Source organism: Monopterus albus, unplaced genomic scaffold, assembly GCF_001952655.1.
Source record: "Monopterus albus unplaced genomic scaffold, M_albus_1.0 scaffold67.1, whole genome shotgun sequence".
Lineage (NCBI taxonomy): Eukaryota > Metazoa > Chordata > Actinopteri > Synbranchiformes > Synbranchidae > Monopterus > Monopterus albus.
In genome coordinates, this window is record NW_018127947.1 from 269,800 (window position 1) to 293,755 (window position 23,956).

At 42.4% G+C, this 23,956-nt stretch overlaps 1 protein-coding gene across 2 annotated transcripts in view; it reads right to left on the minus strand.

Annotated features, from left to right (window-relative positions):
* Nucleotides 1–23,956, minus strand: part of myo1d (myosin 1D) — a 76,195-nt gene that overhangs the window by 27,276 nt on the left and 24,963 nt on the right. For both annotated transcript variants that reach the window (XM_020604668.1, XM_020604669.1), the window contains exons 12-20: nucleotides 14,977–15,047; nucleotides 14,383–14,457; nucleotides 13,652–13,784; nucleotides 12,677–12,843; nucleotides 10,328–10,535; nucleotides 3,299–3,522; nucleotides 2,533–2,671; nucleotides 2,310–2,414; nucleotides 2,056–2,169 (exon numbers count right to left, since the gene is read on the minus strand). In XM_020604668.1, coding sequence (XP_020460324.1) covers nucleotides 2,056–2,169; nucleotides 2,310–2,414; nucleotides 2,533–2,671; nucleotides 3,299–3,522; nucleotides 10,328–10,535; nucleotides 12,677–12,843; nucleotides 13,652–13,784; nucleotides 14,383–14,457; nucleotides 14,977–15,047 — 1,236 coding nt within the window. The remainder of the gene's footprint in view (nucleotides 1–2,055; nucleotides 2,170–2,309; nucleotides 2,415–2,532; nucleotides 2,672–3,298; nucleotides 3,523–10,327; nucleotides 10,536–12,676; nucleotides 12,844–13,651; nucleotides 13,785–14,382; nucleotides 14,458–14,976; nucleotides 15,048–23,956) is intronic.

A 23,956-nucleotide genomic window follows, 5' to 3' on the forward strand; every position in this document is an offset into this window, starting at 1 on the left:
CATAACAAAAATGTAAACTATAACCGCTGTTAATGTCTCTGTCCTTGAGTATATTTGTGGTTATATAAGTGGAGCTGTGTGTGTACAGTCTGAAGGCTGCAAACCAGACCTTGTGCACGAGACTGAACCTCATCTGTCAGCTCAGGGTGCCTTGTGTGTGACACTCCCTCTGAATGAACAATAACTAAAACGTTGTTAACTCATCCTGCTCTCTGTCTGCCACCATCTGTCTCAACTCCATCTCCCCATTTCACTCCCAGATGCAGCGATTTGGGCTTCGGGTGTCCATCTCATTCCCTCTCGACTTCTTGCCACAGTTGTCAGTGCACACTATCCTCATATCTCACTCATCTCACCAGACGACAGCCACTTATCCGCCTCAGAGATTACTGTACGACTCCTTCACTTCCTGTCTCATTTCTGCCTCACCTCCAAGATCAGTGGTGCAATAAACTACATGAGCAATACTTGTGTCTCATCGCAGAGCCATAACAGGAGAGACAGTTATCAGAAATATCACCAACCGTTTGTTTACGCGTTTTCTTTTCTCTCATTGTTTTCTTGAAAGAAAGACTGCTCTGTCCGACTGCATAGATTTGTTTGTGATTTGATTTTTGCACCTAAAGAGTGAAGACATACTGTGTTGCCCTGTTAACACCTGTTTGAATTAGGATAGGAATTTGGTTTAGGTTAAATGTAGGACAATGGAATGGATTTCGCCATGTGAATGTAAATTCTCAAATAGCAGCCAGGCCCTTTATTTAGCTCAATAGCAGAGAAAAGCAACCTGCACACATTTTGGAGCAGGTTTAAATTTGTGCTTAAATTATTGCATTTATTCCTTATTTCACTGGCTTTCCGGTTAATTGTTTTATTTATGTTGGACGTGTTGAGTTTCTTAATATCACTTAGGAAAAACAAGCAGAAGCAACTGGAATTAATCACTGAAGGAAAGCATTATTTTTGTTAACAAAACAAGTGACAGCAGCAGAGTGCTAAGTATGACATGGCCTGGTTGGGAAGTTGTGTTATGTTCATTGTATTGAATTAGTGATGTGAGAAATTGCATCAGGCTACAATAAATTAAACCACCCTCCAAACGTCTGTTATCCAGTCACGTTGAGCTGCCCACACTGAGGCTATAATATGAAAACCCAGCCTTTAAATTTACAGTATTCACTATGGTTGTCAAGAGTTAGAAGTTGTCCATTAAATATGTAGCTACAGCTTAGCATAAAGATGTAGTTAGCTGTCTGAAGGCAACACCATCCAACCTCTAAAGATCACTGATTAATACCCCACATCTTTTTATGTTTAATCTATACAAAAAACTAAGTCTGAAGTCTTATGGGTATGGTATTGATCATCTCATGTAACTCTCAGTAAGAAAGTGAATTAGAGGCTTTCTCAAAACATCCGAGGCTGATGCTGGGGAATGCACAGGTCATACAAGTGCAGGAGGACAAACTGAAACCAGATTTAGTTTTTTCTGAGCAGAAAAGGTTAAAAACAAAACGGCAAATGTAGATTCTAGAAACATTTGTGCAAGAAGATTGAAGAAAAGAAATACATGAAATTTAAATGCAAGGAATTTGGCACAAACAAACAAGCAGCATCAAGGCAGTACACACACAGGACACATCTGCCATGGAAACAGCCTGGTGTGCTGTGGGCATGCAACAGCGTTAATGGACCTATCACAGTGAGAACATGAATTAAAAGCAGCCAATTGTAGAGCTGAATGAGATTTTTGCATATTGACATGTTGCCGCAGGAGAAATCAGAGATAATGCTGTCACCTCTGGCACCGCTTCAGGAAGCCACGGAAATTGCTCCACTGTCTTTTTTATTTTTTGTGGCTATCACACACAGCAGGACGTACAGCACAGAATAAATGTGATCAGCTACACATGAATCAGTGTTTTCTGTTTTTTAAAGTAACATATCATGTGTAACCCCTGCTGTTACACCTGTATCTGATGAGCTGACCGTGTTTATCACCCTGTTTTAAAAAAGGAGGTAGATCAAGGAATGGTGTAACAAGGAGTGTCATACGTTGTAGAGGGGGGTGCTCTTCATCAGTTTGTACTGCTTGAGGGGGTCCATCTTGTACAGGTGGCGGTCAGTAATGAGCAGTGCCCGGTCCTCTGCCTTGTGGAAACGGTTGATCTGGGAAACACAAAGCTCCTCATTAGTCACCCCACAGGACACAGTAAGCCCTCACAACCACACAGCAGGGAGGTGGTGCAAACCAGGACCAGCTGATGAAAGTTGGCTATTAATGCACAAACAATCTAAAAGCCATCTACCTTGCGTACATTGGAGGAGAACAGAACTCTCATGAATTTGTCTTTCCGCTGCAGCTCGCTGGAAACAAGGGTGAAGGACGCAGCTGTGTCAGGGCTGTCTCGCTTCTGCCAGGTGCAAAACAGTGCAGAAAACCTGTTGAAAGCACCTCAGTCTTGTCCTTCACAGTAGATGAAGTCACACATTAGACTGCAGTCCACTCACACAGTCATCCCAATTACTCACCAGATAGTTTCCTTCCCAGGCCCTTTGTAGCCCTAGGTCAGCTCTCTGGCCCTTCAGGGCCTCCAGGCAGGCTACCTTGGCCCTCACCTGCAGGGCCTCCTCTGGAGAGAGGCTTTTGATCAGAGTCCATGCCCACCACCTGGAGATAGACACATCCAGACACACAGAGAGAAAACTAAGATTCCAAGGCATTGATAGCTGGGTCAGCGGGGCGGTACAGCAGGAGCACAACAGAGCCCAGCTGTACTGCGCTTATTATCTTTTCACTCACACATCCTGACAGCCAGCATTATTCTCTAGGAAGGCTATTTTCTAACAGTGCCCTGCTGCAAGTAGACAACGCAAATAAACAGACTGAGATGAAAGGCAGTGAAGAGCTTTTGAAGAAGGATGAAAAATCAATGTCCAGTGCGAGCCCCAGGCAGAAGAAAACGGAATGACGCCGCTTCAAACAGGCTCATCTGGATGTGAAAGAACACTCGGGGCCATGCATTGTCTCCTACCGTTAGGGGCAGATCCACTTTTCCTTCAGTCAATTTAGGAAAGCGATTTTCTTCAAACGAGCAATTTGAAAACATTGTGTGAATATTTCCTCCTTTGTCTTTATTTGAAATAGATGTGAACTGACTGACAGCCTGCTGTGCAAGAGCACTCTCCGGCAAGCTGAAGAACCCTTATCTGAATCTTGAAATAGCACCAGATATACAGTATAGTACATTTACAGGTGAAGTACTGTTACCTAGAGAATGGTCTCTTGTCTGAGTACCTGTTGTAAATGTTCTTGAGTGCCTCTTCAAACTTGCGCAGAACCTTGGGGGGTGTCGGCCATTTCACATGCCTGCCATAATCCTTCATAGACCGGACATTTTTGAAGCGACGGTTGACCTCGCAGATGTAGGACTTGACTTTGTAGCGCCTGTAGGCCTGAAGGATTACGAGGGCTGCTCGCATCCGTCGGTATCTCATTCTGGCTATGGCTCCCCTCCACACCTGCAGACATGGAACAACATGATGATGTAAGTAGCTAAGCCAGAGTATAGAATACATTCTGGTACTTCAACATGCTTGGACATGGCTGAGAGTACTGTACTGCTCTTTCAAAGAGGCATGGAACTCACAGGAGAAAAATGATAGCAAAGGTCAAAACTGAAGAAGCTGAGATATCATGGCTTTTAACCCCTTACAGGAGTCAAGCTCTAGAAACACAAATTCCTTCAGATCCCATTACACTCTTAAATATTTATTTGTTAGACATCAGTGCTTGTAATGTTTGAAAAGCATGAATTCAGACTAAATCGAGAGTTAAAGACCCCCAAGCATGCCTGTTATCAAACACAGGTTGAGTGGTTATCAGACCCTTGAAAACATGAATAATGCATGTAAGTGGGGCCCCAGAGATCCATAACTCCTGATCCACCCCCACTAAAATCATAACCATATGCACCACTTTCATTGTGTTCTCTCCCTCTCTCGTTCTTCCATACACACAGCTTCAGTTACTTGCATTATTGCACATATGTCTACACTGTACCTAAATGGTCCCAAATAATCTGTAATAAAGTGCGTTCACTGTCGCATACCATAGTGCACCAGAGGCTCACTCCTGGACCCCAGCCAACAGTAACGCTCTGTAATCATGAAGATCATGAATACTTAATCTTGAAGTGTGTGTGTGTGTGTGTGTGTGTGTTTTGCAAAGAAAAGGATTTCTTAGATTTGCATACTAAAACAGCAGAGGAGAGGTTGTTTTCACCTGAGAAGAGTGGAACTCTAATAAGTGACTGCACCGGTGGAATAAGGGAGCAGAAGATTAATTGATGTCACTACAAGATGAAAACCTTTTAATCATATCAGCTGCAAATATATGTGCTTATGTTGTACCCTGGTGTTATTTAACACGGTGAACTAAAGGAAGGTGGCATGGAGTCACATCCACTGCGGAGCCATAACTGAACACTCTAGTTCAGAACACTGACTTGTCCACAGCATTACTGCTGAAGTGGAAAGAGGCTGAATCAGTGAAGGAAGCCATCTAATCACCAAGGCAACCTTTCTCAGAAGATTTAACTCAGCTCTTTAAGCCTGAACATTTATGAAGCCACATGTTACATGCATTAAGCTGAGACATTCCCTATTAGGCTAAAATGTTGATAAATCTGATATAGACCAGACCTCACTGGCTGGTTTGTGTGCATATTTTTATTATTAGTGAAACCAGTTCAAAAGAAAGAAGTGGCAGAAAGCATATACAACAATGTACTGTATGTGTGATCCTATGTCCAAGTCTTTGTAATACAAAGCCTGTCTGAATGTTTGTGTGGTGACCCGATACCAAAGGATTCGGTGCCCCTTGATGGGTTGATAAGTCTCACACACTTTGAAATCTAAACCAACCGTTTAAAAACTTCTTTGATTACCTGAAACATACCTACCTGGTCTTACAGCTGGATACATGCCTTTGTCATATGATGTTAAAAAGATGTTTTGTCCTGCTTCATCAATAGCAGGAAAAAGAAAGGACAGACTTCAGTTATGTATTTTACCTGACTTCTTCATGGGTGTTTAAGCAAAGCAGCCAACACTTAGTCAGACTTAATTAAACTTTGGCCCGTAATTTGCCTCCTGGTCCTTATTTGAACTTTGGAACATTTCAAAATACTTAGTCTCTTGATTTATAGAAAACATGACTATATAAAGTTCACGTGTATTCTGTGGATGCTGTGTCTAACTCCTCTTAGAGCTATTGATGTGACAACTGTAGAAATGTGGACTGGTTGTTGCAGCCTGTGGCTCAAGTACAAAGCTGTTGTGTCATGTGGTGAACTTGTGTCTGATGAAGGTCTACTACAAACTCAATGCTGATAATGTGCTGGAATTAAACCTCTTCTTTCACAGAGAGTGAAAACCTTATATCATGCCATGCAGTATTAAGCATTCATGTAATTATATTTGAAGCAGAAAAAACTCTTATTCACTTGTCTAAGCCATTTGACAATATTCTCTCTCCGTTTAAATCACTCCTCTACCCCACACACACACACTCACACTGTCTCACCCCATGTGTGCTCATAAGATACACTAAGCAATCTATTAAGTATGGCCAAATACAGTATGAATTTCAGTGGGAACTCCATAAAGATGTTGCCTGCCTAACATCCATATGGCGCACAGGCCTATGCCAGATCAGCAACTGTGTTTATTGAAGCTACAAATCACTAATTACACTGTTGGTGACTGAGGCTGGAGGTGAGAAGCAGAGCAGGAGGGAAAAAAGAGCCCATAAAGCACCAATAAATCAGCAAACAGCAGACATAAACTGCCTGCACTGTCTTTGGAGCATCATTAAGGTGTGACAGGTTGAAAGTAGCGAGACGTTAGAAATACGATAGTCACCCACACGAGCGCACACACACACACACACACCACAAACACTTGTTCTGGGTCTCAAACAGTGAAGCAGACTGGCTGTGATGACGGGGGTGGGCTGATGAAGACACGACACTCGGGGGACTGTGGATAAATCAGGCCAATAACAAGGACCCCGACGATCTGCTACCTTACTCTCCTGGCCAATAAAGCCATCTGATCACCCTTTGAGACTCTGCCATGGTGGAGCCTGCCCTCATCACGCACTGGGGCCCTGGATTTACGAGCTCATCAAAGCCAGATTGGGGATCTTCCGTCACAACAAAGCGGGACAGATTGCTGGGGTTTTATTTGGGGGTGTGGCTGTTTTTAAATGCATACTGGGTAAAAGCATTCCAGAGATGTGCCAGGGCAACTGGTGAGTGCTGGCAGGTTTCAGCTGAGATGTTGAGCTGAGCAGAACACAGACCATTAGTGGCTACTGAATGTCTTTAATCTAAAAGTATTGGGACTGCAGCTTTAACAAAGGGCCATTAACTGAACTGCAGTGTTAGCAATTTAAACTGTTCAAGCCAAAACACACAAACAACCCTTCACCTCGTCACCTAGAGAGGGGAAAAAAGGATGACCCAAGTCCAACAGGGAAGGACAGATAGGACGGTCTGCACCACTGACACACTCGATTGCAATCCACTACTGAACACCCGACTTTCCACATCCTCCAGGGATATTGAACTGGTTTTCCAGTGACATGCTTGATATACAGTATATGGTGGGTGGAGGGGGGCAGAATCACGAGTGTGTGAGGCTGCAACGTGCTCTGACCACAGGCTGTCAAAGGACGACAGTGGACTGAGGCACAGGCAGGCGGTCATTATCATAAATCAATGAAGAGTCTGTGTGAGCAGCACACACACATGCGGGAATAGAGAGGGAGAGATGGGGGACTCAGAGGTGTTTTGATTCCACAGTCAACATCCTGAACTCTCACCAGGATGCCCCTTTCTCTCGCAGCTGATATCTTGAAACAAAATCAAAACAACTGGAAGCAAATTAAAGAAAAAAAAAACCCAGTAAACTTTGGCTGTGAACCACATGTCAGTTACCATGGAGAAATGCCCAGGGTTGCAGTGTTTTAGAGTTTTTATAACTTGCCAAAGGTATTGTATACTGTAGGATATTTTTAGGCTGCAGCACTGAAAGGATGCACAAAGTGAGTTGGCTCTGTAGCCTTGACAAACTGATGAAATATGTTTTTTTTATTTGAAACCCAATAACCTGGGTAGAGGCAGTTGTAATTAAAATAAGCACTAAAGACAAAATATGGCTGGGACGTTACAGTAGCATCTTATGCTACTGTATATTATGAACTAAGAACAGTGAAGTCACAGAATCAGTTTTAATACAATAGAAACAAAAGAGGGGAGGAAAAAAAAGTCACTTTCTTCATCACAGCCTTTTCTGAGATCATCTAGGGAGGAGATCATGTTTCTGCTGAGGTCTAGCAGGAGACAGATCAGTTCTGGACAGTTGGGCAGAGAGGAGGAGCAGTGCTATTCACAAGAGGGCTGCACAGAGCTGTTCACAGATTACACCCTCATCATGTCAGCCTGATTCTCCTAAAACACAATTTGAGTTATTACTGAACAATTTACTGCCTCAGGACATGCATTATCCACAGGGAAACAATACAAAATAATAAAACACAGCTCTTTTTTCTTGGCAGACAGTTTCATTTAGCTGCCCAGACGAGCCCCCCAACGGCCATGCTGTGAAAGCAGACTACCCAAGACAACGCTCGCCACGTCTGATAAACCCACAGCTACACAGATACCATGTAAAGCTTTGGAAAGCAATTAAGGATATGGCTCAGAACACATGGGGGTTGGAGTGTGGATGCCCTTCTCGTCACTGTCAAGCACCGACAGCTACTGGGATGCGGATGGCTGAGCTCGAATTTATGAAATATTCATTTGAACACAGAGTGAGGATGGGGGCGGTCTATGTATAATTTATACAGTCTGTATTCATTTCCTTTTATTGGCCATTCTTCTGGCTGCTGTTTCTTAAAGTGGTAACAACTGGATTGCTCTGTCCAAGTAGAGATTTCAGTGTCGATAAGCAGTCAGTGGTGATGCATTCAAGGCTGATGGCAGCACAATTCAGGTGGATGTAGCACGACAAGAGTGGAAAAATGATGTGGATGTGAGCACATAAAGAGAGGACAGAGATAGAGAACAGCAGGATAAAATGGAGCTCCTACCCCAGTACTTACATCCAGCTATCCCCCACCCCCACTCTCAAAGGAGGAAGGTTATGTTAATTTAAAGAGGTGAAAGAAGAGCACAGCTACAGAATAACAGCTAATGTTCTCCCAGCTTGGACAAGCAGCGGGACTGTGGTGTGTCACTCAACCTGACTTTAGTGTGCAGATACACAAACTGTGTCTTTACATGATCAATGGGGCAGACTTGCTGATATTACTGTAAACCCATGAGGCAAACAGAGGACAAGAAGTGTGTCTGAGCCTCAGTAATCTGCTGACAGTCCTGGCACTGTGACCCTGACTGGCATAAGGCACTGTGCTGTGCCAGGTGCAGATAAGGGGGTTGCTTGGCACAGCAGATCAAACTCAGGCTGGGATGTTTGTTTGAGTAACAGCATGACAGATACAGAAGTCAGTTCTGCTGTCACAACACTGTTTGACCGTGTGTGTCAGTGAGTGCATATAGCAGAAGTAAGTGTGTGTGTGAACCACATCCTGCATGTGAATCCTAACCATCAACAGAGGGCAGGATTAAACAGCCCTGCTCCGACACCTCTGCAGCACTGTGATGCTCGTTTGGGTGAAAAGCTACGATTCATCTGGGCGTTCCCTTCGTTATCAAAGCTGCTTATCCTGGAGATACAGGACTCTCCTGAGGGAAAGGCGGAAGGAACACTCATCTGGTATGTCTGAGGGAAGAGCCTGTAAAGGGTCAGGCAGATCAATACAAAGGTCAACCAATCAATCCGCTACACAAGTTCATACACAAGATGACCCTTTTATCTGTGGGAGCTTGGAGACGCTCCTTGAGAGGGGCAGACATGAAAGCAACATGCTGTGGAGGAATCTGTCCACATGGTTCCCATATGCTGACAGGTTGGGGAAAATGTATAAATGTCAATCATGTCTCCCAGGCGTGTGCAGCGTGTGCACCCTCTTTCTACAGACTGGCGTTGTTGCTGCCTGCCTGTCAATCAGATGTTGATAGTCTGTGATTTGCATACCATGTCCTTAATTTGGCAGGCAGACCAGACAGAGCACAAACCGATCTCTCCATCTGTCAGAGTAACAAAGTTTTGCTTTGCATGCTGATATGACGCGTCAGAGCATGCAACAAAATCGCACCAAGATACTGGCGTTCTCGCCTCAAGGTGTCGTCAAACCAATGACGCACGAGGGGCTCAACAGCTTCTGAATACTGACACACACACACACACACACACACACAGCAATCAGTATTCACAGCATAGAAAGTTTCTTTTTGAAAATGTTCAGCTGAAGGAAAAACAGAAACACTGGCCACAGGGAAACAAGATGAGAAAACATGGGGTTCATATTAGGACCGAAACTAATAATTAGTTAATTAATAAATAGATTTATTTCTTTTGGTGATTGTTTGTTCTGTAAACAAACAAAACACCTCATCCTTTTATAGAGCCAAGGACTTTAGTTTGCTTGACCAATAGTCTCAGCCCACTGAAATATATATGACGAACACGGCATCACCACTTCCCTCCACGATGCAAAAATGAAGCCAAAATATGGTGAATACAGCAGCTGCCATCTTACTTTTACTTCCCAAACACCCCAAAACATCTCAGATTATACAACTCAGATCCACTCGGCCAGTACTAGAAGAGCTGTGTGGGGGAAAACTCAGAGAAAGAGGAGGCAGAGACATTCACCCTGAGAGACAGAGAACAACACTGATATCAGCTCCAACAATATCTCCGTGCTTGTATCACTTGGATACAAATTTGAGTAGAGTCAAAGGTTTTCTAGTCTCTGAGGTTGTTCATATGCAAAACAAGGGCTGGTGAATTTCAATGAGAACACACCTCAGACCGTGAAACCGCAACTCCCAACAGATCAGCTATGGCTGGAAACCACTGGGATTCAGTGACAGGCGCTCTTCCATTATCACCAAATAGTAAAAAAGAATATTTGCTAATTCAGTTCTCTGGTCTATGTTCAAGGTAGGATGAGGGAAAGAAAATTGGATAAAAAGGAAGAGATGTAATCAGTCGCTAACAACAGGGGATCTCACAAGGTTTTGAACTGCATTTCCCATGATGTCAGAGTAAGAAAGCATCAGCAGTTCACAGCTTCAAGTTGTGTGTCAGTGTCTGAGTTCATCAGCTACCTTGAGGTGGTCAGACTCACCTTCTGCAGGAAGAGGACGATTCGCTGGATCATTTCTGTTCGCTGCTCCTCCAAGCTGAAGAGGGTGCGTGGTGTGCGGATGAACACCTTGGTTTTACCGTAGGCCACATCGTGGTCAAATCCACAGCCCTGCAGGAGCCTCTTCACTGCATCTTTGTCTGATGGCAAGTCATGGTTTGGCCACGTAAACTCGGAGATCATCTTGTATCTGGAAGAGGAACAAAGTGCTTTGGCTAAGTGTTTCTAGCCACATTACTCATGTAGCTATTCAATCAGCTGCCATAGATTTTTTTTTTTTTTGTACGGACACACATGGTCCCCAGAAGATGAATCCTGGACTTTGATGCCCTGATTTTTTTATGTAGTGCCACCACAGCATTGACACTTTGGATCTTTAGTGAAATGCTTTAATAACTGTCAGGTGTTGATGTGACTGACACCAGAACTATTGCTTTCTTTTCCGTCTCTAGAAGCTAAACCCAAGACAGAACATACCTTCAAAAGATCTTGTGCATGACATTCTCATGATTAGTGAGATTTAAGTCTTTAGGAGATTTAAGTTAAATTAGTTTAGTGTATGAAAAAACGTCCCTCATAAATACCGAGAAGCCAGTCAGTCCAAAACCCAATTAAGCCATTTGACACACATGAGAAGCTGAAACCAGACATGAGATTATACAATGGTTAATCACAATAACCACATGTCACACTGCAGACGTCTAGAAGTGCAGAAGTCCAAAGTAAACAAGCAGACAACACAAGTCACAGGAGTCCCACATTAAATGTTCTATAGAAATAAACAGAAATACTATTGAGTGCCAAAGTACTCGATGCTGAACAGCCTTTTGGGGTGTTGTGCTGCTATACATAGTGTATCACTTTGCTTGATTAGTATTACTCATGCAACAATTTATGCTGTAACTGGGGTGAAGCTAATCTGAACTACTTCATATGTTGGCATCAGCCTCAAAACTCTAGTATTAGCACTCAATATGCACCCAAATTAGTGCTTGTTCAGATGTAAACAGACCTGTAATGTCAGGTGTCTGAGCTTCCATATGAATAAAACATAAGTTATTAATGCAGGTCATTGACTAGTAGTCCCATTAAAACAGGGCTATTTTTCAGCATATTAAAATGTTTATACAAACATCTCTCTGTGCCAATTACAATCCAGTCTGAGTGTTTTAGGGCTGCTTTTAATCAAGGTCATGTTTACAGGAAACTGATAAATCTATCATGAACAAAAAATGATGGTCAAGGGGTTATTTTGTTATGGCTGCTGGAGATTTAACTGATTAGCTGTACTACACTACACCACACATATTTACATCTCACAGTTAGGACTCTGTGTACAGTAGTACTGTTGACGGCTGACCAGCGTCAGGGTTCAGAGTGTTAGTCCCCAGCATTTACATGTAGGAAGTATTGTTCAGTCACCGATTCCTCAAAACCCATTTAGCCTTCAAGCCTCACCTGGGGCACTTAATGTTTTGTTTTTTTTTACTTTATACATCTAACATGATTTGGCAAAATAAAGTATAAATGATGACTGTGCTAACTCTTCCTCAATGGCCTGACCCCACCAATTAAAACAAATTAAATTACAGTTTAGTGATAAAAGGCACATTAATACATTCTAACATGGGCCTCTCTGGGACTAAAAAAAAGAATATGCAATCAGATTTTTAAAAATAATCAAAATTCATCCTGTTCTGTGATGCTGTTCGCCTTTTGTGTGTGTGGTCCCTTGTTCCTTAGTTGGTTGTTTTCTGATGATGTTTATTCTTTAAGATACATTGGAGAATGTTTTGTAAAAAGACATTGGTGCTTCTTGTTATCGTGACCAAGCCTGGATGTATGGACCTACCTACTCGTGTGTAACGATGTCTGTGGGTGGCATAATAAACACACCTGGACGTGTATGAATCCTTTGCATCTCACAGTAAGCCAGTTTGGGCTTCAGCTTAATTAGAGGTAATTGGAGCTGAAACTACGTTTTGATCAATCAACTGAATCAACAACCATGATGTCAAACATTCTCTGATTCAGCTTCTCATATGTGAGGATTTGCTACTTTTCTCTGTCATATATGACAGTCAGTTGAATTTCTTTGGGTTTGGGCTGATGTTTCAGATGTAAAAAGGAATGAGGAGATATCTGAGATGGGTTTGATTTATGATGGATATTTACAGCATTTTCTGAAACTTTATAGACAAAACAATAACTCAAATCTGAAGATTAAGCTGTATTTTCAGTGCTACATGTAATAAATAAAAACGTTACCCCCCAAAACAAGGTTTGTTGCATGGTAAGAGAGACTGGAATGATTATCACGTTGCGTGGTACCTCTGCAGGAAGCGAGGGTATGTCTGTCTGTAGGCGAAGCCAGCACGACGCACTCTGACATTCTCCAGCAGCCCCAGGTACTCCACCTGATGGCGGCAGCGCTCCTGCTCGAATAGCAGAGGGGACTTGACATCGTTGGGCTTGATGCAGCGAACGTAGTAGGGCTCCTACAGAGGGCAACAGTGGGTTAGCTGCTTCCATTCATTTCTGTATTCAGGCTGCAGTGCTGATGTGCAACTAATTCGTATTCACAGCGATACTGGGGGAGCGTGCTCAGGGAGCTGCTCTGGACTGACATACTGCCAAACACAGAGGAACTTCTGTCAGCCTTTTCCCCAGATAATTAAATGTGCAACCTCAGAGAGAAATATTCAAGCTGTCACTGTACTGAGGTCATATATGAACAGTAACGCTCACAATATGTCAAGGTTTTATGTGATTAAAGTGGCTAATTATTATAGGTTTCTATACAAACAAATTGTTGAATGCAGCTGAAACAATCAGAAAACTGATTTGTCAAACTACAAATAAACATTCAGCAACTTTGATAATAAATAATTTTTTTAGGCTTAGAAAATTTGTACATTTGGCAACATAATTATTCATTTTGAAAATCTGGCTACTTGATTATCTGATGCAACATTCATTGCTTCTGAGATATTGTCTAATTAGAATACCATGCATAAACCAGTCTCTGTGTTAACCAGTATGCCAGATTAAACAAAGGCCTATACACAAACTACTCTGACTAACAACACTGTCTGGAGATGGTTTCTGTTTCTTACATGTTGTTGTTGTTTCAGGTCCATCTCTGGACTTTGTGGTGTAAAATAGAACTTTAACATACAGTACATCAGAACTCTGTCTTCAGCAATAAATGCCTTGATTAGAATCAAGGTATTTATTGTTAACCCACAGACACTACATGAATAATGCAGAAGCTAATGCTAGCTAGCCATGTGGTTTCTCAATCACCTTGCAGGCCAGGTTCTCCACCAGTGAGATCATGGAGTTTCTGAAGAGCGTTGCAGCTGTCAGCGGCCGTTTGGTGACCTCAGTGATGCTCAGTTTGCCCTCGGGCCACATCCCCTTCAGTACCGGGTTAGCGCTGGACAGACCGGAAGAAAAGCCGATTTGTATTAGCACAAGTTTAAATATTTACCTGACTACAGAGTTAAAGAAATTACAGTCACTACACAGTTGAATATCTTAAGACCCCGACCATGACAACCCTTACATTTCTTTAAACATGGTTTCTAGTCTACTAAGTATCTAAAGAGTCATTTGTTTATTTTTAATGCACTCTGTGAAATCATTTAAATAAAGTCTTTTTACCTCCACTTTATCTTTGATAAATTTGTGTTGCTGTTTGATTTTTGACAAATTCATCCATTGTTGTCCATTCAAAATATGACATAACTTATTTCAACTTTTTATCATCTTATAACAGGTTTTAATATACAAATCAAATCAAATTTATTTATATAGCACTTTAAAACAACATCCAGCTGACCAAAGTACTTTACATGAGAAAATAAAATCACAATAAATAAGTAAAATGTACAACACTAAACCAAAACAGTTGTTTCTATTCAGTCATTAGCAGCGATGTTAAAACATTTCTGTGGTGGCAGGTAATCAGTGCCGCAAGAAACGCAGAGGAGAGTCTGTGGCAGAGACTGATACAGTGTGTACTACTGTGTCACCTGTTGTAGAGTAGTCTCTTGAAATCCTGGAACAGTGTGTCTTTGTTCTTATCAATAAACCCCACCACTGAGTACCTGCGAAAATGGAGAGACGAGTAAATGCATGTGCACATACACCTACACACACACTTTTACCTAAATCTAAATGAATCATCCTGAAACCAACATCAGTTAATCCAAATATACGTTAATCCTATTCCAGCTAAGTTAATGTGCATTGTAAGTGATGAACCTGCCATTAGCGACAGATGTGACACTCCCTGTTGCGATGTGAGGTACACTTCTGCCTGGTCTAAGTGGCTCAGGGACCAATTCTGTCAGGTGCTGCTGCTCCGCCCAGAGCAGTCCCCTGGGTGGCACACACTCAGCCCTCACAAATGGACTCGACACGATTCCCTGAGTGTGCTTTTTGGGGGCTTGGTGTGTGATTTATTTATTTGAATGGTGTCCAAGTACTTTAGGGATGTGAAAGTGGTGCTCTGTGTGCGTGGTCTATTGGATAACCCACTAGTTTCCAACCAAGGAACACATGATATGTAAACATATGCCCTAATGAATGCTCTTCCTGAATAAGTAAAACTTTAAGATACTTACACCACATCCCCTGCGTAGTGCCTGATGCGAAAGTCTCGGTCAAACTCCAAACTCTTATCCGTTGGTGAGAGCTGCAGACAAAGACGGGGCAATGAGTGAACGACTGGACAAGGCTGGACAAACAAATTACCGTCAGCTCAAGCTTTTTCAAATTAAGGCTTCTGTTGAGGGTCAGACTTTCTAAAAATTATCTTGAGAGGCTTATCCATGTTTTTATTTCAGGCTGTCTAGACTACTTTATACCGGTGACCGTCATTCCTCAATGAATCACCTCCAACTTGTCCAAAATGCTGCAGCACTTTTCGTCACTGGCACCTATATAGGAGAGGCCATCTCTCCTGTCCTGGCCTCTCCCCACTGGTTACCCGTTCGTTTCAGGGTCCAGTTTAAAATCCTATTGACAGCTTTTGAGGCACTAAATCAGGGGTGGGCAACTCCAGTCCTCGAGGGCCACTGTCCTGCTTGTTGTCCAACTATCCCTGCCTGACCTGCTGCTAATTACCTGGCTCAGGTGTGTTCAGTCAGTCAGAATAGTTGGACACCAAGCAGGACAGTGGCCCTCGAGGACTGGAATTGCCCACCCCTGCACTAAATGGTCGAGCCGCTCCTCGTCTTTCAGATCTTTTCAAATCCTATTGTTCAGCCAGACCTGTTAGGTGAGCTGATCACTCACTGCTGGTTGTTCCCAAACCAAGGAAAACATGTAGCGGTGCCTTTGCAGTTGCAGCCCTGATGCCTTGGAATGAGCTGCTTTTACATATTAGACTGGATGCTTTTAAATCCTCACTTAAGACATACTACTACGCCCTGGCTTATAGCTGTGCGGTAGTCTAGGTTTTCTTTTATCCTTGCCTTTTTCTCAGGTCCTTTATGGCTGTTTTATGTCACAGTATGTATTATAATGTACAGCACTTTGGCCAAATGATGTTTCAAATGTGCTTTATAAATAAACTGACATCGACCGTCTCAGAACAATGTGTTAAGAGTCAAAGAAAAATTATCTGATGAAACAACTGCTGTTATGTACATATTAAAATAAAATGATCTCAGTAATTATTACGATAAAAATCCCCTTGATAACGATGATAAACTGATGTGCAAGTTCTGATCGATATATGGAAGAGAACAGAAGGAGAGCGAGACAGAAAAACAACCAACAAGGAAAACGTTTGCAGCCATATTCTAGCTAGATGCTGTTTCTGTCAAGCCAATACAGTCCGATTACTTTGTGAAAACGGTGACTGACTCAGAGGGCTCGGTGCTCTCACACAAACAGACAAAAGGAACAGTCCCATATGAGAGGGAATACTGCAAACACAATAAAAACCTGACAGACAGAAAGATTTACATCAGAGCTGAATGAATTAACAGCCAATGAAACCAACGAGGGCCTCACAGTAAACCTCAGACAGATCCAAGTGAATTTCCTCAGAGAAATCACAAAACTATTTACCTCCCTCGGCCTTGAGAACCATCCTGAAGCACTGATGCGTTTCCAATAATATCCTCTGATGTTTTAATTGCCAACACTAATGTGCTCTGCAAACAGCAGTAAGGAAATGTTATTAACAAAGATTTTTTAAATGTACACAGTATTCTGCAAATGCCACACTGCATAACTGTGCGTCTCCGGTGCCATTTTGATAAACTCTTACTGCTCAAGATCTTAATTTTAAGCCTGTCTGGACAAATACAGTACTTTTAGTATCCAGGAAGCCATTGTACTTTCACTTTGTTAACAGGAAATAGGATAATATTACACACACAAACACAGACAGACAGACAGACAGCCTGCATCTGCTGGAGGTCATACCAGTACTCATCTGTCACACTCCAACACACATGCATGCATTCTACACATAAATCACACACATCTTGGCAGCTTTACTATTAGCACCTCCTCTGTGATTGGGATTCAACCTAATGTTAAGGCCGAGGGTGTGGTGGTGGTGGTGTGTGAGGAGAGGGCGGGCAACAAAAAGAAAGCAAACAAGGTCAGAACAATGACAAGAGGAAAAGGAGAAGGGAGGAACATCAGGGAGAGGCGACAGACGAGGAGAGGCAAGAAATACTGTAACGTAAGAATAGATGGTGTAGTAGTACTTCTAGGGCCCGTCTATATTGCAGCATAAACACGGCTGTTCTAGGACACACTGACTGATGTGATACACCTTAGAAATTTTACTGACAAACATTTTAAATAATCATGAGCTTCACAGCATGTTTTAACAATAATGCTAAAACTCTGCAGCTGCTAAAGTACAAAAAGGTTTTGTTGCACTAACATGACTTTGGACTCAACAAACCTATAATCAAAAATGTACTTATTTTTATAATACACTTATATTTAACAGTAAAATTATATAAATAAATGACCAATTAACACATATTTAAGCGCTAGTTATAAAAAGCATTTAAGTAACTTTTGCTCTTGCAAAGGTTGCTGTTATGTTAAAAAAAAAGTTACATTTTCTTAAATTCTCCATGTTATGTACTTATTGTGTAAGTTCGTAAATATTTGGTTTACAGGAGTTTAAATATGATATATATTTGCTATTGGTCAAGGTCAGGTCAAAGGTCAAAGTGTTTGTCATATGCACAGTTAGGAAACATGTTTCCCTGTACAAAGAAATTCTTCCACATGAATGAAATGCTGTCCACATGAATGCCACATAATACAAGTGAAATATAAAGTAGATGAGCAATAACACAAGTCTAAGGCACTTTAAAGCAGATAGTAAAGGAATCAAATAAAAATACAACAAGAACACAATATAATGCAGAGAGAATATATGCTACATGGGAGCCATGATGTGCAAATATTCAGCAGTGAGTGTGCAATTATGCATGTGCAAAATGAGTATGTAAACAGTACAGATGGAATTACATGAGGTAGATCCTGAGTCAGCTGTTTAGGAGTCTGATGGCAGAGGGAAAGAAAGAGTTTTTCAGTCTAGAGGTCCTGCATTTCACACTCCTGAGCCTCTGACCAGAGGGTAGGGATATAAACAGTCTGTGCTGGGGGTGGGTGGGGTCCTTGAGGATGGAGGCAGCTTTCCTACGCACCCTGCGGTGGTAAATGCTCTGCAGAGAGGGCAGTGGAGTCCTGGTGATCTTCTCGGCAGTCTTTACCACTCTCTGCAGGCGCTTGCGGTCCATAGCAATAGTGCTGCCATACCAGACAGTGATGCAGCTGGTCAAGATGCTCTCAATGATGCAGCTGTAGAAGTTGCAAAGGATCCTAGGCGACATGCCAAATCTCCTCTCCTTCCTCATGTCCACTATCATCTCCTTCGTCTTGTCTGTGTTGAGGCTGAGATTATTGTACTTGCACCATGACACCAGACCGGCCACCTCCCTCCTGTAGGCTGCTTCGTCCCCGCCAGTGATGTGACCCATCACTGTGGTGTCATCCGCGAACTTCAGGATGATGTCGGTACCATTATCAGAAATCTTTTCTTGATGCTTAGCACCATGATGAAGCCAACAGTTTAGATCAGCAACTTCAATCTCTGCAGGGAGAAGTCATGTAGATCGCGCGCTCTTTAAAACTAACTACAGAGCAGTCCACACTAGTTCTGCTAATTCAGGCAGTAAAAGTAAAACAGTGATTATGTGGAGCAACTTCAGACATACTACTCCATGAATGTAAAGGGACAGTGCTGAAAAAGAGCAAGGTCAACAAGCTCTCCCAGGACCGACAGGACACCACATCAAATACACACAGCAGCAGGGCTGATTGTTTTTTTTTGTTAATAACTGTTTAATCTTGTTACATGCCAGAGCATGGAGGAAACTGTTGTGGTCCGACAGTACTGCGGTCCATCGTTTTCTAAAGCCCGAGGTGTTCGTGGTTATCAACCTGCTCGTAGTCCAAAACCCGAGGACACGGACTGGATTCAGAAAATATCTGGCAATTTTTGCTTAGAAAGTAACAAAAGATTAATTGACAGTTATTTTTCTGTCAGTTCTTTGACATGTGGTCTAAGGCCTTTCATTTCAGAGTAATGGCATCTCTTCTTTGCAATATTTGGAACTCCACCACTAATTTAACTGTGAAGCAAAGCGATTAACTGTCTGCAGGAGGATATTGTTTCAGTGAGAATCATCAACACGACTTCAAAGAAAATCCTGGTTGTGCAAATTCATGTCCTTTTTGAAACTGAATTTAATCACATTTGGGTTTCGGGGGTCATCACTGAAATTTTATTTCTCTCTTTAAAGACCTCCCCTGCGATTAGCTGGAGCTGAAGGTCAAATGCTCCTGCCAATGAACATTCTGCCTGTACTGTTTCTTCTTTATACTTTACAGTACAAACAGAGAATATTGTATGTTCTTACATTAAATTGTGAGCCACTGAACCAACACAGAGGTGATGAAGAAGTGATAAGGCTGAAAGGTGAAAAGATAAGAAAGAGAATAACAGGTACACATTGTACAGACACAGCACCCGGTGTTAATGTGACAGGAAACAGTGTTAAGACGTGTCTGTACCACATGTTCACCTTTAGCTCTCATTACTCTCTGAAGACTTTCTGTGCAGAGAGAAGACAGCGATTAACGCAGGACTGCTGTCCCCCTGCCTCATGCTCATTCTTTCAGCATGAGGCAGGGAGACAGCAGTCGGTATCAGCTCGGCAGTGACAGAGGCACCACTGGACAAGTCACGTATCAGGCCTCAGAGCGACACGTGTCATTGGACAGTCTAACACACAGACAGGTAACAAACAGACCTCTTCACCTACAGTCTGAGACAATATTAATTTGTCTAGCATCAGAGATTTTGCACCAGACCAGTGTGGGAAGATCAATGTGCAGCACTATGGATTGGTTTTGTTGCTGAACTAATTTAAAGGATTTTTGCATCAATACAATGAAAAATCCAGATCAGTTCCTGGAATAAAAAACTGCACAGCAAACTATTTTGTCTAAACAAAAACTATTTTCCAGAAGATTTACAATATCATAACATCTACTGTATATCAATACACTGCCATATTACCTTACATAATGAGGGATTTTATTATTTGTGATTGTAATCAATAAAGAATAATGACTACCATAAAGATTACTACAGATCAGACAAGACTTTTTCTGGTGGACCAAGCTGTTCAACTTTGTCATTCAGAAAACACACATTACCGGACCTTCCCGAGCTCCTCTCCACTTCTCTGCTCCATCACCTGCTACAATCACTTTTCAACAACCCAGCTGGCCCCTCTGTGCCCTCTCACTCCGCCCCCAACAGACAACACAGCCATGACCGCAGACACGAGCCAGACCTCCCGACGAGCAGCGTCTGACCGTCTCCAACCTGTCAAGAACTCGTAGCAGATGGATTTTGCATTTCATGCCCAGTGCACTGAGTGGCAGCTGTCAGCATATTAAACCATTTTGTATGGAGCTACATCCTCATTCTAGACAGGTCCTCAGACTGTCCTGGAACTGAACTGCTGGCTACTCCTGTATACTCACTGCTTCAGTTGGGCTGCTCTGTGCCTCCATGCAGCTAATGACCACAGTATCTTGATTAGCATCACCAGCACATGGCCCATGAAAACTCCACACCGTTGTAAACAATGCTAAACTATACTCGGGCAACAAGAAAATAATAATAATAATAATAATAATAATAATACAGAAAAATCACCAGCCAGCTCGGTTTTGGTGCAATGACCTTTATGTGAGCAGTTTCATTTCAGTGCAATGAAAGTTTAGAGTCTCGCAAACAAGTGGAGAAAGCCAGTGTTCTAGTGAAAAATCACACTGAAGCATCAGATTCAAGTGGGTTCCCTTTAGGTAAGACATGTAAACAAGCCTGGGTTTGCATGTACCAAATGGCCCTGATCAATTCATCTCAAGGCTGAGAAGCCTGGATGTCAATAAAAAGAATTTCTCATCAGCAAAATGCAAAGCAACATGACACTAGGGAGCATCTGGTATCGACCATCTCCAGTCTTACTTATTTTCTCCTCCTATTGATCTGGTCTCAGGTCTCCTCAGAACTGCAGCCCCACATGCCTGTATGTGTATCCTGTGACAGCCATGTGTCACTGAACATGTGTGATGTGAAATTACTGCATATGTAGCATCTAGTGAATGAATGAACAGGGCGAACAGCTTTGGCAGGGTGATTTTGCATCAGACATGTGGACAACAAAACAGAGTGTGTAGCATCAGTGGATAGAGGGTGAAAACATAACTACAGAAACACAGCACAGATCAGGTTTCAGGAACATGTCCTGGAATAGAACCTGACTCACTCTCTTCTTATGCATCGCTCTTCTCCATCTCTGCAGTTCTTGGAAGTAAGGCTCTCATACACATGCGCAACACTGTGAGGCAGGAATGAACTGCATTCAATATATACAGGCAAGTGACAAATGAAAGAAAAACTCCACATAAAGAGCCCCAGTCAAGCAGCAACCTCTGAGGCTGAGAATTGTTCCAATTGTTCCATGTTGAGATTCCCACCTTTAAATAAACATGTTTATAGCCTGGAACAAATTAAAGTCTCTACAGCTGCGTTCCCCTTCTGTGATATCTGCACAACTTTGTAAAACTCACCCGTTTAAATTATACTGAGTCTTAAATATGTGCATAATTAAGGGTGTGGTCACTTTAAGTAACAGGCGGGAGGGTCCTGCCCCTGCAGTACATGCTGTGCACCTGTGTGGAAGCATCTGCACTTGTTATGTTTCTCCACTCATTCTATCAGGCTTTTACTTTAACATGTCACCTGTCCGTATGTTGTTGGCTTATTGGTGGTTGTAGCAGTAAGAGAGGAGCACTGGCAGGACTCAAGGTTACCCTAGCAACAGCAGCTTGACAGTGATTTGACAGCCGAGTTGGATTAGTGTCAAGCTGCAGTACTTTGCATTATGAAGTATCAGAAGTTGTTACTCTGCTAGAGGAGATTTGGTTTATTTTTATCTAACCTTTTTAGCCACCTACAAAGCTGAAAACACAACAGCTGATGTATTATCACCTTGGAAATTATGGCAAGCAGCTGGCAATTTACACATCCAGCAGACACAGGGACATTAGCCTCCATTTTAAAATCATTATCTCCAGTGGTCTCTCTCCTTTTAGATCTGTTGTTGGTCACCACTAACTCCTGAGAAGAATAATTTGCTCTTTAGCTGCTAGGTTGCTCAATTACATTCAGCAGCTAGTTGCTATTTTGACTGTCTGCCATTATGTGCTGGGCACGATGGGTTATTGAGAGCTCCACCACTGACAACAGCTGCCTGTGGCTGCTGAAGGTGAGCTTGATGTAAAGTGACATTTCCAGGTAGGAAAAGGGCCTAAAATGAAAGAATGAGAAGAACTTCAATTCCTTGTGTGTTCATCACTACAAGTGAGCACATGGTTGATCTATCTTTAAAAGGAAGCCTTGAAATATATCACTGTATTTCTAGTCTTTTCATGCTCCCTTTCTCCAGGTCCCAACCCTTCCTCTCCTTGATGTGCATATCTGGCTTCCTCTCACATTTCATTCCCAGTCTCTCCCTGTGCATCTATCCTCCTCTTCTTTCCCCTTGATTCTCTTGCACTCCATCTGTTTTCAACCCTCATGCTCTGATCCTGCGTGGCAGTCAGACTTGAAGAGATGTGAGCTATGGGGCCAGAGATCCACGCTGGCTGTTTAAAGCCTGCAGAGCTTGTCTACTCTTCTCACCTGCAAAGCCTTGAAACATTCAGTGCTTTTCTAAGAGTTGATTTGCTTCATGAATGTGGGTTAAGGATGTGCATTTTTGGTCACATTAATACAAAAAGAAACTATTTCTCTCTTTTTTTCTATGGCTGAAAGTAATTCATCAATCACAAGGGTCTACTCCACTCCTGGAAGTAAAGAAAAACCCCAGACTTTACTACAATATAAAGCTGCTATGTGAAATACAAAGTCAGCATCTCACAAGAGCAATACGTAAATAGTACACCAATACAAATAACACATATTACTAGGCAAGACTTGTGGTTCCTAGAGTCCACACAAGTAGAATGGGAGGCAGAGCCTTTAGCTATCAAGTTCCTCTCCTGTGGAACCAACTCCCAGTCTCAGTTCAGGAGGCAGACACCCTCTCTACCTTTAAGATTAGACTTAAGACGTTCCTTTTTGATAAAGCTTATAGTTAGGGCTGGATCAGGTGACCCTGAGCCTTCCCTTAGTTGTGCTTCTATAGGCTTAGGCTGCTGGGGGGCCCCATGATGCTCTGAGTTTCTCTCCCCTCCCCTTCCCTCTCCTCTCTCTCTCTATGCTTCTATATGCCACCATTACACATCACTAACTTTGTGTCTCCTCTCTCCCGTAGTGTGTCCTCGCTCTCTCCCTGTACCTTTCTGCAGGTTGCCCTGGCCCTGGAGCTCTATGTTACTGATGAGCAGTCACCGGCCACATCAACCTGACCAGTGTTTGATTGTTTGTTGCGTCTTGTTGCTTTTCTTCTTCTCCTCCCTCTCCTCTATCCACTCACCCCAACCGGTCAAGGCAGAAGGCCGCCCACCAAGAGAGGTTTCTTCTGTTAAAGGGGTTTTTTCCTCCCTGCTGTCACCAAGTACTGCTCAAGGGGGATTTGTTGGGTTTTCCTCTATAATAATGATAGTAGTAAGGTCTAGACCTTACTTTGTAAAGTTTCCTGAGATGACTTTTGTTGTGATTTGGCGCTATACAAATAAAACTGAATTGAACTTGAACTTTAATTACTGCAATCACTGCAGGTATCTCGTGTACCAGAGCACCTGGACACAGCTTTTATGATGAGAACCAAGAGTATCTTATCATGAAATTAGAGGAATCAGGGTCAATTCCCTGCAGTATAAACCTAATGAAAGAAGTCAGTCAATCCACTTGTTGTTGCAATAAACAGCACAACCAGTGACTTCTTATGTGATCATCTAAGTTAGGTTTCCAATGCTTTGTGCTGCTCAAACACAGATTTGTTTTAATAAGAACATTAACATTAAATGTTAGGTGAA